General features: G+C 45.9%; 2 protein-coding genes across 2 annotated transcripts; one reads left to right on the top strand and one right to left on the bottom strand.

Moving 5' to 3' along the window:
• Positions 1-308: 308 nt before the first annotated feature.
• CCHa2-R (CCHamide-2 receptor) lies at positions 309-6,243 on the bottom strand. Its single transcript, XM_017147899.2, has 7 exons — positions 5,807-6,243; positions 4,139-4,358; positions 3,908-4,074; positions 2,899-3,092; positions 2,660-2,780; positions 471-1,566; positions 309-359 (listed from the first exon to the last, which is right to left on the bottom strand). The coding sequence occupies exons 1-6, from the start codon at positions 6,097-6,099 to the stop codon at positions 1,155-1,157; spliced, it is 1,407 nt and encodes a 468-aa protein (XP_017003388.2). The 5' UTR covers positions 6,100-6,243; the 3' UTR covers positions 309-359; positions 471-1,154.
• A 4,724-nt stretch (positions 6,244-10,967) lies between these two features.
• Positions 10,968-13,059, top strand: LOC108061596 (uncharacterized). The gene has a single exon (XM_017147898.3). The coding sequence runs from the start codon at positions 11,089-11,091 to the stop codon at positions 12,928-12,930; it is 1,842 nt and encodes a 613-aa protein (XP_017003387.2). The 5' UTR covers positions 10,968-11,088; the 3' UTR covers positions 12,931-13,059.
• The last annotated feature ends 1,902 nt before the right edge of the window (positions 13,060-14,961 follow it).

The following is a 14,961-nucleotide window of genomic DNA, read 5'->3' as shown; positions in this document are numbered from 1 at the left end:
TGTTCAAAACATTAAAATGGTTTTCCCTAACTAGAAGCAAACACATTTTTCCCCTACAAAAGATAAAAGTGTTGTTCGCCTATAAAAAAACAATTTGTTTCACATTGAATGGCACATGTTGATTTGGGCTTTTGATAAATATGTAGATCTATTTTACATAAAACTTCGATTTATTTGCGATCCGGTTTTCCATTTACATTTTAAATAACAAATAGAAGCACAATATTAAAATAATATGATTTACGTATTCCACGTGAACTCGACCTTTTGCCGTGGGCAGCTCCCATCTCTTCGGGCCTTTCTTAATCGCAGCCTAAGTTTAGTAACGCATGCGGTCACTTTCGTAACGACTTATATAACTGGAATTTAGATAAAAGTACAATATTACTTGGGAAAATGGCGCTTATATTTGTAAATCAAAGCAGATAATACATTATTTGGTGCAGTAAACCGTATTTACGAACTCTTACCTGGATTTGTTCTGTTTTTATGGTCCAAGCTTTCAATATTTCGACTCTAAAATTACAGACCCATTTAGCACAATATTCAAGCGATTAACATTTATGGAATTCATTTATTTACAGTAATCGTATGCTAAAATCCTTTAAGCCTATTGATATAAGCAATTTCCATATTCGGTAATTAGCTAGGAGTGTGTTTCCATTTTGGTTTCTGTGTTTCGGGTCTGTGGCTTATATAATACTATTTTATTGCACTGGGGGCAGGTAATAACGAGTTACATTTAATGTGCTATGAGAGACTTACTTAATTAACACATAACGTACAATAGAGGTATGGCACACGATAACATTACATAAAATGTGTAGTACTCTTAATGGGTAAAAGTTTGTTGGTAACATACATATGTACAATGACACTGAGTTAGATAGAAGTGCTATTGGTGCCGAAATCGTCCATCCTTTGATGCATTATAGCCCCATTTACCGCGTGGATAGGTGCCATTTGAAATTAGTCCAGCTTCGCACTGACAAACAAATCACTTGGTATTAGAGTGCAGAGTGCGTGATTCAAAGTGCGGGTGGTGCAAGCACAAAGTGAGATCATAGGCCCATTGTCTCCGCTCAGAGCTGCTCGTCGGCCTGCAAGGATACCACCACCTCCTCCTCCTCCCGCAGCTCCACAATGAGCGTGCCTCACCTCTTTTCGCCCACGGCCGCCGATGCCCGACCGCCTGATCCGCAGGCTGCCCCGCCCACCCCAGCTCCAATTCCAGTTCCATGGCCATTTCCATGCTGCAGGGGCATCGAGTCCTGCCGATGGAAGCTGCCCACACGACCGGACCCTCCGCCTCCTCCGTGATTGCTGTTCCTGTGCTGCGAGGCCCGGAGATTGCCAGCTGGCCCACAGCCAACTGCTCCTCCCACGTAGGTGGAGCGACGCATCGACATCACGCTGGTATTGTCCATCATCCCCGTGGCCGTGGAGTGCTGCCGCAGGTGGGGCTGCCGCTTCACGCAGATGCAGCACAGGTAGCGGTTGAAGTGCTGCCGGAATACCCCGGATACACAGTAGAGGGCCACCGGGTTCACGCACGAATTAAGGAAGCTGCAAATCGAAAAAGCACAGCCAGTTTAGTGCCAATCAACGATGCGAAATTCGGCTTTCCAGAAAAAACTTAACACCCTTTTTCAATTTCAAAGGGAATTCGAAAGGAAAGCCAGAGAAAAAGTTATAGTATAGTGCCACGACTATCAGATACCCGTTACTCAGCTAAATAGAGTGCAAGGAGAATGGTTATCAGCAAGCAAAGAAAACTACCGCCACCTATCGGTGATCTTATTATGTACTCATAACTTTTTTATGAATATTGGATTTTTAAAGACAATTTTTTAATTTGATCGGTGATAAAATTAACCAAATGGAAGAAATTTTAATTTTAAATTTTCAATAGATTTAACTATAAAAACGTTGGTATTATCACAATTTAAAGGGTTGTCAATGTGTCTTTGGTTTAAAAAGATTTCTGTGACACTCCCGATTAATGTATTTAATAAATTAATGCAATGCATTTTTTTGTAAAACGTGTACTACCATCCGAATTTCATTGACTCTCGATGTTATTGATCCTTTCCCCAGATATCTGCTCTATGTTGCGACACTATATTGGGTTTTATTTCCACCCACTTGCGCAGAATGCAAATTGCTTTTAGTCCCGCCGCTCGGCAGCGAAATATTCCACCAAATTGCTGACACATTATTTTTCGAGTTTTACTGCGCTAAGTGACGCCCAAATTGGTTGACGGTGGTAGGGGGTAAATTGTGAGGGGGCGGGCTGTCAACAAAAATAAATGTACTGGTAAAGGGAAAGGATGCGGGGTGTGGTGGCAGCTTAATCTGTTTCAATTAAAAATTATGCCAAAAGCCGGTGCCAGGGGCAATGCAGCGAAAATGAGTGCATAAAACTTTAAAGAAGAGTGGCCCAAAAACAACCATATGCAATCTACCCCACAACTCTTCTCCTCCTTGCCTTCAGTCTGGCCATAAATTTTGAACCCCTCAAGGAATGCTTGGATGGCAAGTGCAAGCAGGGGATCAAGAAAAATGTCCCTCTGAAGAGGGTAAGTGGTGAATAAGAGCCACCGAAAACTGCTGAAAACGCTCGACGCCACTCCACTGCTCTTCACTTCACTCCACTCACCTCGTGCAGAATCCCACGATGCGCAGCACGTTCCAGAAGTCATCGAAGTCCTCCTCCGCCGTGGGATAGAAGTGGTACCACAGCTCGAACACGTGGTACGGGAAGAAGCAGATGAAGAAGACTGGAAAGACAACCCACAGCCAATTAGAGTGTCCATGCGGGATTCAGGATGCGGGATTTAGGATGCAGGATGCAGGATGCAGGATGCAGGATGCAGAATGCAGAATGCGATGACTTACCCACCACGAAGGCCACCACCATCCTGGCCACATGACGACGTGCCCTGGCCTGGGTGCGACTCTGCATGCTCTGCTGCTCGCCGGGCATGTTGCGGGCACTCATGTGGAGCCGCTTGGCCATCATGATGTAGAGTGCCCCGATGATGGACAGCGGCAGCAGGTAGTAGATAAGCGCCTTGGCCGCCACCATGAACCTGAAAGGAAGTCATTTTGGTTTAGGACTTAAAAGGTCGCGATTTTCCATTTCCAATTTTCGCTCAAAATACATAAGAGGATTCGGCGATTTCCCTTGAATATTCGAGAGGCTTGACCTACTATTAAAAATACTATGAAAATGGCCCACATTAAATTGCGTCTCTGCGAGGAATGATGACCATAAAAGTCCAAGGGAAGGACTTACGACTTACCAGCTCTGAAATTCAGAGACTGAATCCCATTTTCTCTCCCTTGTGCGGCTCTTAATGTGGTCGAAACACATGCCACCAAGTGGTATAAAAATAAAGCATGTCGGCATGCCTTAAATGAAAAATTAGCGACCAGTTGAGGGGCGTTACTACGGCTGTTCGGGAGGGTCCCCCATCGAAGGATCTGTGTAAATTACATCACAAGCAGATTATGTGGCAACAGCTGACGCCAACCGCACGAAAGGATTTCCAACTTGCGTTACGTTACGTTGATGGGAAAAGGAATTAAGCTCAACTGGTCGGGGCTTGGGAGCTTAAGCACGTCAATAAGGAGTCACGGCATCTGGACGGAGCGGTACTAGGTGGAGTAAAGTGAAAGCAGGTGAAAGCTGCTGCATCAGATGGTGCGAAAGACAGCTGTGTAGGTGTGGGTGCATTACGGATTAATGCTGTCTGATGGGTAAAGAGGCCCACTCAAAGAACCTGCGGTTAGGTAAGAATATTCAATATTCCTTTGCATCGTTTCTGGCTCATTGAACAACAGGCCCATTATGGCTTACAACTTATATTTTTGGATCTGGTCACACTAATGTCAATAAACTCACTTCGCATACTCCCGGTCGCGGAATGGAGAGCACACTTCGATGGTTATATTGCCCATCGGCGTGGCCACGGGGTAGGACTTGATGTCGGAGAACAGGACCGAAGGCATGCCCAGTAAGATGGCCAAGATCCAGATGATCACCGCCGTGAAGACGGTGAGCGGCTTGGTCTGTTCGAAAGGGAGAAATGCGGTTAGTCCATCTGAGGATATAGGTAATCGCCCCCCCACTCACCTGCAGCTTGCGTAGGGGATTCACAATGGCGCAGTACCGCTCCCCGGAGAGGGCGGTCAGTGTGAACACCGAGACTCCGATGGAGATGTCCTTGAAGAACTCACTGATGCGACACATGTTCCGTTCGAAGGGCCAGCTCTCCTGCGTGTAGACAATCGTGGCCACGGGCACGCACACCAGGATGACCAGCAGATCGGCCAGGGCCAGTGACAGGATGTAGCTGAAAGTATGTGAAATCGGTAAGGGGTTAAGGGTCAGGGGTTACTCTCTTTCCAGACAAATCTGTCCCTAACCCGGTCGCATGCTCACCCACTCGGAACGAGATCTCGTTTGGAATGGAATGCCTTTATTGTTGTCAAGGACAAGTCGAAAACCTTTCGAGAAGGTCCTGAAGCGCACATTCTTACTTCCATTCCTCTCAAGTCAAGAGTCCCAACCCATTTCAGACTGATTGCCGAGCGGGGCAGAGTAAAGGGGACGATTGAGAGCAAATCGGCTTGACATTGACACACCAACGACCTCTGGTGAACCAGTCGGGAACGGGAACTTGAGCCCTCGGACGGGGGAATCATTAGAGCTGCTGGATTTGGCTGATTGCATGTGAATGGATTCCAACCTGACACGTTCCCAACCATCCTGTCTAGACAAACAGTCGCCAACTTTGCCATCGATGGCAGGACGATTACGTTAGCAATCACAATTACTGCCCTCTACAATCAGCCAGTTCAACTGAAAGTGTAGAAAGTGGCAATTTGCGGGCAATCAGTGCGAAGTTATGACCACCTGCAGCTCTTAGTTTGTCCAAAAACGGTGGGGTTTGTCCCATGCGAGGGTTTCAATTTAATGTCAACCGAAAGGGCGACTGAAAGGGCTTCCCCATCCTCATCTTCAACTCCTGCTGTCACGCCAGGCTCCTTGGCTCCCAGAAACTTTTGATTGAATCTACATTTGAATTATTCGAATTTCGCCACTTACAAGACTGCACAACTTTGAAAAGTTAATAAACATTTGCATAGCAGTCGCCGAGTTCCAGAGTTCCAGAGTTACCCAGCCAGCTGTCGTAGTTTTCGTGTCGCAGAATAAAAAAAATAGAACCAAGTCTGGAGAACAGCTTGAAAATCGGATTTGTAGGGCACACATTGCGCATAAGGCGGCATACTTTAAAAGTGTCTGAACATTTATGTAGCTAGACAAAGAGTTTGCCTTCTATGGGTCAAATAGCGGTCCGTGGCGAATGGAAAACGAATAAATTTGGGAATTGATTCAAATTTTGAAGAACTATAAACCGCTTTTTGTTCCCAGGCGGCACCCTTTTGTATTCCAAAATCGCAGCCAACAGATGGCTTGACATCGTTTTAGGCGTTCAAGGAGTTAACATCCATTTTTTAATTAACTTATCTGTCAAGGACATAGCATCCCTCTTTAACAATAAAATCAAATGCCCACCATAAGACAGCCCATGAATTTTGAGTAGCAATTTCCGACATTTTTCGCGGAGTGACGAGCTCATTTTGGGTCCAAATGTGCGGCCATATAAAGGCATTATTATTTATGGGCTTCCCGCCCCCGAAGAACCAGACCGTATCAAAGCGGAAGGCCGTCAATAAATATTATTCCAGGGAGCCCACCCTCTGGGGAAACCCAACTGGGAGCCCTATATCCACTTACGTGTTGGGTATGTTGCGCATGGAGCGGTGGCGAAAGAAGATGATGACCAGCGTGCCGTTGCCCAGGACGCCGACAATGAAGATGAGCGTGTACAGCACGGTGACAATGTATGTCTCCGGGCGGTCCAGCACGGGCACATACGGCACTATTCCGCCATCGGCGCTGGCATTGTGACCGGTCTCCAAGTCCAGACCCTGCCCCTCCTGCGTTGCCAGGAGGCCGCTCTCGTTGCCACCGCCTTCCGCCAGACTGGCTGCCAACGTCTGGCCCACGTCCATTAGGGCGGCGTACATGTTGAGGAGGGGGAGTGGCTCTGCCTGATGTCTCGATTGCTGTTTCTATGCGTGCCGTTTTATGGCCTCGCTTTTGGCCACTTCCGTTTCTGCTGCGTCCGGCGAAAGCCCAAAGACCGCAGGTTCTGTGCTTATGTTGCTGCTGGTGCTACTGGTGCTGCCACAGGTCCGTGTTTTATTTTGCACATTGTGTTTGGCCGTGACCACTGAGCTCGTTGCTGGCTGACTTTCGCCAGTTGTCGCCGGAAGCTGGGAAAGCTGGGGAATCTGTGGAGAAAAGAGAGAGAGAGAAGAGCTCCATCAGTTTGGACTAATTCAGTGTTGCCTGCGGCTTGAACAACTTTAATCGGTGCGTGCATTTGCCTGGCCATAAAGCAGAAGCTGCGGCTTATCTAGACAGGCGAATGCATTACCTACGAGCCGCATAAATAACACGCATACGCAGCGTGTGCATCGGGGCGCGTGGATAGAATTTATGATACGACATCTGAGCCCAGGCGATTGTCGTGTGTGCAGTTTGTGTGCATATCTGCATAATAAAGAATCTCCTTAACATGCAATCGCTGACCATGTTTGCATTTAACACGAATTTACAACGCCCATAATCATAAATTTCGAAATATTCCCCCCAAGTGCTTACTCCTATCTGCCTTTCTTTCGAACATCCAATTACTTCTGGCCTCCGTTCTTACCCCACGGCTGTGATTATCTTCCACGCTCAGTTGTTCAGCGGAAGTTTCCGGACCCCCACGCAAACTAATGCGAAATCATTCGTGTAGAAGAAAATGCTTTCGAGTCACAATCAAATGCGTTTATCCCCTAAAAAGAAGAAAGGCTCACAACTGGCGCCCAACTAAGACTGGCAGAGAAAATGACTCCTTGCCCGAGACAGATCCGCATTCTAAGGCGGGTTTATCCCGACTGCTGTCAGCTTGCGAGGGTGCCGATGCTCCGCTGATGTTGTTTCAATTTCAATTTCGATGCTAGATTGCCCCAGCTATCGTTGCCATTTGGCTGGCTGCTGTTGATTTCGTTTCCGTTATTTATTTATTTTGATTGCGGCCTACGAGTGCGTGGGTCTCCCCATTTGCCAAATGAAATTCCATCAGAATCCGGCTCGTGAGACCATTTCCGGAAAATCGAATCAACCGGGCATTCGGGGCAAGTGCATTCCCAGGAGCTGCCTTGACTCAGGCGCTACGATGCATTTACGCGACAGTGAAATCAATTATTTACGGAGAAACATGTTGGCAATGAAGACAAGTTTAATTAATGAAATCCATTGTTGTCTCGTCCAGAGGTAAATTGTTCTGCCCACTTTGAAGTCCTATAAAAGGCAATATACAAGAACATATGCTTGGCCCTTATAAGCGGGTTTGACCCAAGGCCTCTCATTAATGACCTCCCAACCCCCAGCCGAAATGGCTGCCAATCTGTCTCAGTGAAGCTGGGGTAATTGTTGGCAAATGGAACTCTCTTGGCCAGGCTTAATAGTCCTCACAAATGTGTTGATAAAAGGAATGGGTATAAATAAAATTTCACACATAGTCAAGCACATGTAATCGCTGGGGTCATGACTTTTTATGATTTCGGGCTTCCTTTGTTAACGGGGCTTAACCTGAAAAACGGTCGCCATTCAAAAGGAATCGGTCGGTGTACATTTTCTGGTGTGCGTTTGAAAGTCTTCCCTTTTTGTGTACCGAATCAACTTGTCCCTTATAAATTCACTCCGCTAGTCAATTATTTATGCCACTAAAAAAAACTGTCCGAAAAACGTCAAATAGCTGCTGGCAACAAGAAAAAATACATCAGTCTTTTTCGCTCAAAATCAGGAAACTTTTTTTGGCACGGCGAAAACTTTAGAATAAGTTCTTTTCATGGGCGAAAGTGGAAAAGTTAAAGTTTCCGCTTAGTCCGAGCCCGCGGTGCCCGCATGCAATCTACTTTAAGAGGCTGTCCCAGGGGATCGCTGGACAGGCAATAGGCATCATCGGTGCCATCAACAAGAGAAATGATTAAACTTGACCGACCAGACACGCCCCGGAGTGAAGACGATTGACCTCAATCAATTAAATTGAATTTTTATATTTTCTTCATTAGTTTCAGTAGAGTCTCCACCACTTTTGCTCTTTAAGCGTGTAAAAAATTTGGAGGTGCGACTGTAAAACGCATCTGTTCTGAGCGGCGGTCTAGGTAAAAACATTTATTTATGATTTAGGTTTCGCGTACGAGCTGAATTCGGTGTGTGCTAGATAAAAGCCAGCAGTCAGGCAATTTCAAACGTCGGGACACGAGCAAAAGAAGTGTTTGCCCCCCGCAGAAAATGTCTAACAGGGGATAACTTGGGTCTCCCGCGGAGAACCACCGCCTAGCCCAAGACAAAGTCAGATATTATCACTATGGACGGCAGTCCATGTAGTGACGAAGCGCACCAGGAGAGTGTGCGAAGGCGACTACTATATATACACGAAGAAATGAAAATCTACTGTGATGGTCCGATCATAATGAATGATACACCTATCGAAAGGTATTGCGAAAACTAACAGGATTGCATACCAAGACTTTAAGAAAATCAATTGGCTTGGGAGTGAGAGCGGTGAAAGTAAAAAAGTGAAAATTTCGAAATTTGGAGCTGTTGGGGCCGGTGGGGATAAATGCCCCCTCGCAATGTTTTAGTAGTTTTTCTATTGAAAATTCCCGTCGAATGAGGGGTCATATGATAAAATCCGATGCTCCGTTCAAAAGTTATAACCAAAATAAGATTTTCTTCTTCTTCCCAAAATGAAATAATTTGTCCCTTTGTTTGTGGGTATGCATCAAATCGTGGTTTTAGGATCCTGAACTAAATTTTACTGTGCTTAGCAGCAGGATATGAACAACGTTTGTTCTACAACTTTTGGAAAAACCCGCTAGTTTGGCGGGAAATCATTGAAAAAAGCTAGATTTTGACGGCTTATAGTTTCTAAACGACCAAAGCTACAGACTCGTGCTATACCTCGTTTAAAAGGTAATTTAAAATGCTAATCGCGTTGCCTTGGGTAAAATTGGCTTAATGCAATAGTTTAAAATTTATGGCTAAAAGTTGTTTTTTTAAATCACTTTTTAGCTATTTTCTCAAAAACGGCTCTAACGATTTTCTTTACAACTTTAAACTGTATAGCCCTTGAGATTCCTTAAATTTTGGTATATAACACATTACTGTAAAAAGTCACGTTTAAAAGTTATTTTTATACGAAAATAGCCACTTTTGCCAGCTCGAACAACTAAAGCTTCCTGAGTATTGAATTTTGTGTGAGGGTATACGAACAGTATTTTGGGGTCATGGAATCAGTAAATTTGCACTTAAGAGTTCCATATAGGAATCTTTTGTTCTACGATTTTTGGAAAAAGCCGCTACTTTAGCGGGAAAAAAGCTAAAAATAGCTAAATTTCGTTAGTTTTTAAGTTCTACACTACTAAAGGTACAGAAATGTGCTATACCTCGTTTTAAAGGTATTTTGAAATACTTAAACGCCTTTTTAACTTAATTTGTTTAAATACAATGGCTTACAAATTATGATTGACCAATTTAAATTTAAATGTATATACTAGCTCCCATGAGAGCAAATGTAAACAAACAAAAACTTCTGATATCAAATAAAAACACCTCTTAACGAGGTAAAAAACTAGTGACGACCGCACCTTCAACATACAAAAGTTCTGATATCAACATTTGTGACGAAAAATTATTACACTCGTCATTAAATAGACTTTCTAATATTTTCTCATTCGGCACGCTGCAATAGAAAATGCCTGTGAAGGGAAAAAGGCTGGAATAGTTTGCTAGGGCGGGCCGAATGAGAAAATATTAGAAAGTCTATTTAATGACGAGTGTAATAATTTTTCGTCACAAATGTTGATATCAGAACTTTTGTATGTTGAAGGTGCGGTCGTCACTAGTTTTTTACCTCGTTAAGAGGTGTTTTTATTTGATAGGTTATAACCAGCGATGTATTACTTCCTTCACGGCACAGTGGTATCCTTTTAAATATATAGGTAGGTAGGTGGCAAAGAAATATTTCAAAAATAAAATATTTTCATTGTTAAAGTCAGTGTTTTCAGATTGTTTTGGATGTTAAAATAAGCAACATTAAATTTCCACATGCAGCATATACATATAGATTTTCGAATTGGTTGAAAAGAATATGATATTACTTATTACATATTTTTTCTCCCTTTTCAATCCTCTTAATTTCCGTTTGGGGTTTTTAATCTCAAATGTTACTGATATTTCCCACCGTATATGTAGCCGCAGAACAGACTGTAAGTCGTTTCGGAATGCGTATTACGTGTTAAATAAATCATATAGCAAAAATAATTTAATACACTTGCGTGCTTCGGTTGTAGCTGAGGCAACGCGGCGTATGTGCAATGCGGCATGTCGGTTAATCATTCGCCGTGTCTTGTGAGCAGCCAAGCCGAATAATAAGCCTAGCAGGAGCAGCAATCTTAAAGCCGTACTCGGCGCGCTTTAAGGTTGAAGTCAGAACCCATCATAGAGGAGGCCCCGGGCTAACGGCAACTCATTATGCTCCATGCAGCTCTAATTAGAGCCAAAAATATCCGGGGTGCCTGGAGGACCTCCAACGCAGGCCTTGGACATATTTAATGTGCCCTGAAAGGTCCGCGAGTTATGCAAATTGGGTCCAGGCCATTCAAGGCGACAGACATTGACGAAATTATGCGCAATCGCTGCTCGACCTCTTATAATTCCCCGCCTCGCCTGCAGGCCCAGTCATTAGTCGCCATTGAAGATGATTGAATGCGGGACACGCTCTTGCATTTTAGGCAGCCGATATGCCGAGGGCCAAGTCAAGTTGCCCTTGAGTTAGGTGGCATTCGGGGAAATTGCCAAGCACACACTCTTAAAATTTCGATTGGTAAACTTTTCTAGTAGTCCTAAAAGATTCCCTTGAAATCGCTCTCAAGCGTCACAGTGAAATTTTCAGTATGTCCAAGAGGGTGAGCATCATGCTGCCCGAGGAAATGCCGGCGACTCCCTCAGGCAGCAGCAAGAACCCGATGATGACCAACCGCACGGTCAGGAGTTCCATCAAAAACAGCTCTAGTAAGCGCACGGAACTCGTACCGCCCGTTTTTGTGGTCGTCAGTCCGCAGACCAGTCAAAGTTCGATGACTTCCGGAATGCGGGAGAGTACCAGCACAAATAGCCGTAGTTCTCTCAGTCAATCGTTTAAGGAGAACTTGGAGGAGGGTTCACCCGAAGAAACCAGCCCCTTGGCCCAAAGTGGTTCAAACAACTCCCAGGAATCGACCACCGCTTCGATCAGGCAGTTCCTCCGCAGCACAGTCGCTCTGGTTCGCGCCGGCGAATCCTTCACCTCCGTGAAGCGCCTTTTCCAAAAGTTTATCAAAAATAGCGCCTCTATCTCGCAATCCAAGCCCTCGGAGGTATCCCCAGATTCCTCCGCCTCCCAGGTGGCAAGTGGGGAGAATCCCTATCTCAGCAAGTCCAACGATACGCTGATCACCGATTCTCCGGCCCAGTTTACCGTTCCCAGCACCTCGCAGATGACGCCCACCGCTCTCCGCTCCAATCAGTCGCTCAATAACGCCAACTACGACCTCACCAGCCTGCTCTCGGACATTACACCCCTCACGGGCTACTCAACCAGGACGGAGGCGGGATATCGAACCGATACTTCCGAGCCACCCTCTGGAATACCACCATCCAGAAGTCGCTCCAAGTCGAGGAGTCGCACTGCTCTTAAATTCAAGGCATCTTCTGGTCCGATTTCAAGAACCCGCTCTTCTAGTAGATCATCTCCCCGCAAGAAACTGAGTTCACCCAGAAGATCACCCCGGCTGTCACCCCGGAACATTAAGAATGCACCCTTGGAACCTGCATTTGCCTTGGTCAGCTCCTCCTCTGCTCGGAACTCCGAGGGATCGCGGTTATCGAGAAGCAGCCAGGGGTCATCATCCAAAGTGACGGCCAGGAACTTGACCCAGTCAAAGAAGAGCTCACCACGCCCCAGTACCTCCAGAAGTTCCCGTCGTGGCTCAAGATCCCGCTCAAGATCCCAAAGCAGCGCGAAGAGCGAGCTGCCACCCGATCCCTTCGCTCTGCTCAGTCCCGAGGAGGCGGAGCCAAATAGCCAGCCAGGTGGGAGCAATGTCGAGGATGGTTCCACCAGCTGTAGGACTTACGAGGAGGAGTGCAAGTGTCACCACTGCCAGGATATGCGGAGGGCTGTGAAGAGGGTGGAGTTCTTCCAGTCGCCCGAGGGGCAGAAACGACTGGAGGCCAAGCTGCTGGCCAAGAACTTCTTCATGGATCTCTGCGCCCTCTCAGCAGTGCGTGGCCAGATTAAAGCCGATCTGCACGGGAAACGCCGGCATCCCTCGGCGCGCCTGAGTTACCCGGTGAGCATCTGCGGGGCCACGCGACTGGACGGGGGATCCCTATCCCTCAAGTGGTTCACCCACGACCTGGACAGCGTGGACCACTTCGAGATCTTCGTGGACAACAAGCCCAGTAGGAGTGTGTACAACCGGCAGGCCACTTCCACCGTCCTCGTGGATGTGGATGCTACTAGCACACACAAGTTGCGGTTGAAAGCGGTGCCGCAGCGAGGAAGCGCTGGCCGGGATTCCTCGGTGGACCGGTTCATGTCCGAGGTGGCAGCCGGTCACATGCGGCATGTGAGGCAGGGCGAGCTCTTTGCCAGATGCCTTGAGCACTTGGACTCCCTGCCGCAACAGCGAACCCTGGTGGACTTCTGGAGGGACAGCGAGTTCCTCTACCTGCCCACTCAGACCCGCTGCTGACTGGGCAAAATAAACTGATTTATGTTTATAAGCGGCAGCACAGCTGTGTGGGCAGTAATTGATTACGTTAATTTCGGCATGCTGCTGACTAATCGGCGGACAAGGCACTTAATGCAGAATCAACCTACACCTGCAGCATTTTTCGGGGGAACCGAGGAACTCCCGACCCTGAAGAGGGGCCATCCGTCAGCGAGGCGTGTAGACAACTTCAGCTGTCGGCGTTATTTAAAAATTTATCGTAATCTGGGCAGCAGCCGTCGTCGTCGTCGGTCGTCCTGCGATGATGAAGCTGTGTGCCTTTATCAGTGGCCCCGCAGGCAATGGAATTCTCTGGTCGGGGACTGCCTACCGACTGACGCAGGCGTTTCGCGAGCAGATCTGTCAGAGATTTCTGGGGCCGCAAAGTGGCATGATTAATTATTTGGCAAATATTTGAGATGCCTCCCGCTACTCAGCTGGCATGGCCATGGAAATGAGTGAAAATCAAAAAAACAAGAATGAAAATATATGCGTACTCGCACTTTTTTGGGGGGAGGAAGTGCGGCCGAGGAAACCCAAACCGTTCGAGTATTTTAATTAATTTTCACTTTCGTTCGACTAGTGAGCATTCCATCGGCCATGTGATGGACAGCTGGGCCAAGAGCTGGTCCCTCTCCCCTTCACAATCTACCATCCCCCAAATTCACGACCCAGTGACTCTATTCTGATTGAGGCTTTTGGCTCTTACCTCTTGGCTTTTGCTTTGTTTTGGTTTCCATTGGCGCGTGATTGCGCTCGAAATAAACAAGAAGTACTTCATTTCCGAATATTTTCATTATTTGGATAATTTTCAATTATCGCCGATATTTCCCGCAGTCAGCAGTTCATTTTTTCATCCCTCCGCCGTAGAACGGTGCTATACATGCGGCCACGCGGCGGATACACAATTTTTTATAGTCGCATCTCGCGGCGCACTTTCAATTACTTTTTATTATCATGGCCCATGTTTCCCCCTCAACGCGGTTTTATGTGCTGCAAGCAGTTGGCCAAATATTTTAATTGATTTCATGTGGTCGACGCCAGCCATTTGGCCAGGACTCCTCCGCCCGATCGGAATATAGTGTTTTGTAAATATTTGCCTTCTCGCCTAGACACGTCCATGTCCATACCCGCGAATTGTTTACGATAGACTGTTTATGGAAAATTGCCTTGCTTAATGTCAGATCTTCTAATGGTCATGATGCTGCAGACGATCAATGTTCGGCGGCGGACTTGAACTTTCGATTGATTCGAAATGTTTATGGGCAATCATCTTAAAGATGGATTTCTTCGGAAATCGATGGTAGAGAACTTTAAGCCAGTTCTTAGGGTGGTTATCCTTGGCCACTGATAATTTGCACACTTCTTGCACAACTTTTGAACTGGAATGGCACCTCTTGTTCCCGACACTCACTCGAAAATTCATTACAAATTGATTAACCATGACAAGTTGCGCCCCTGGGAGCCATGTATCACAGAATGTTTTTCGTATTTTCTGTGGCTCCTTCCTTTGGCTTTCCACAGCCTCTGAAGGCCACACGCACACACACATTAAGTGTATGCCAATTCCTGAGGCATTGAATTTTCGCGATAATGTAAAAAACAATGGCAGCCCAACTGACAGGACGAAAATGTAAACATGACAGGAAATTTCGTGGAAAGAATATTTGACAGGAGTTGAGAAACCTAAGCTAGAGTTTTAGGTTTTTCTGTTATTGTTTTCGGAGAAATCTATTTGTGATTTGTGAAAAGTAAAATATTGTGTCGAAAAGATAACAACTTTAATTGTTCCAAAAATATAAACTCATATTTCTCCGAATGATTATTCGCGTTGAACTTCGTACGTAAAATAATATTATATTCTACCAAATATATACTCATCTGTGGGTATTCGACTATGGCCCAGTTTCTCTTCCCTTTGTTAAATTTAAAGTAGGAAAACCCAACGTTGACATCGTATAGGAAATAACAGTTTAAACTTTAAAGCATCCTTTAAATTTAACAAGCGGGCGA

The sequence above is a fragment of the Drosophila takahashii genome, chromosome 2R (assembly GCF_030179915.1).
Source record: "Drosophila takahashii strain IR98-3 E-12201 chromosome 2R, DtakHiC1v2, whole genome shotgun sequence".
In the NCBI taxonomy this organism is placed as follows: domain Eukaryota; kingdom Metazoa; phylum Arthropoda; class Insecta; order Diptera; family Drosophilidae; genus Drosophila; species Drosophila takahashii.
This window is presented reverse-complemented; position numbering and strand designations above follow the sequence as displayed.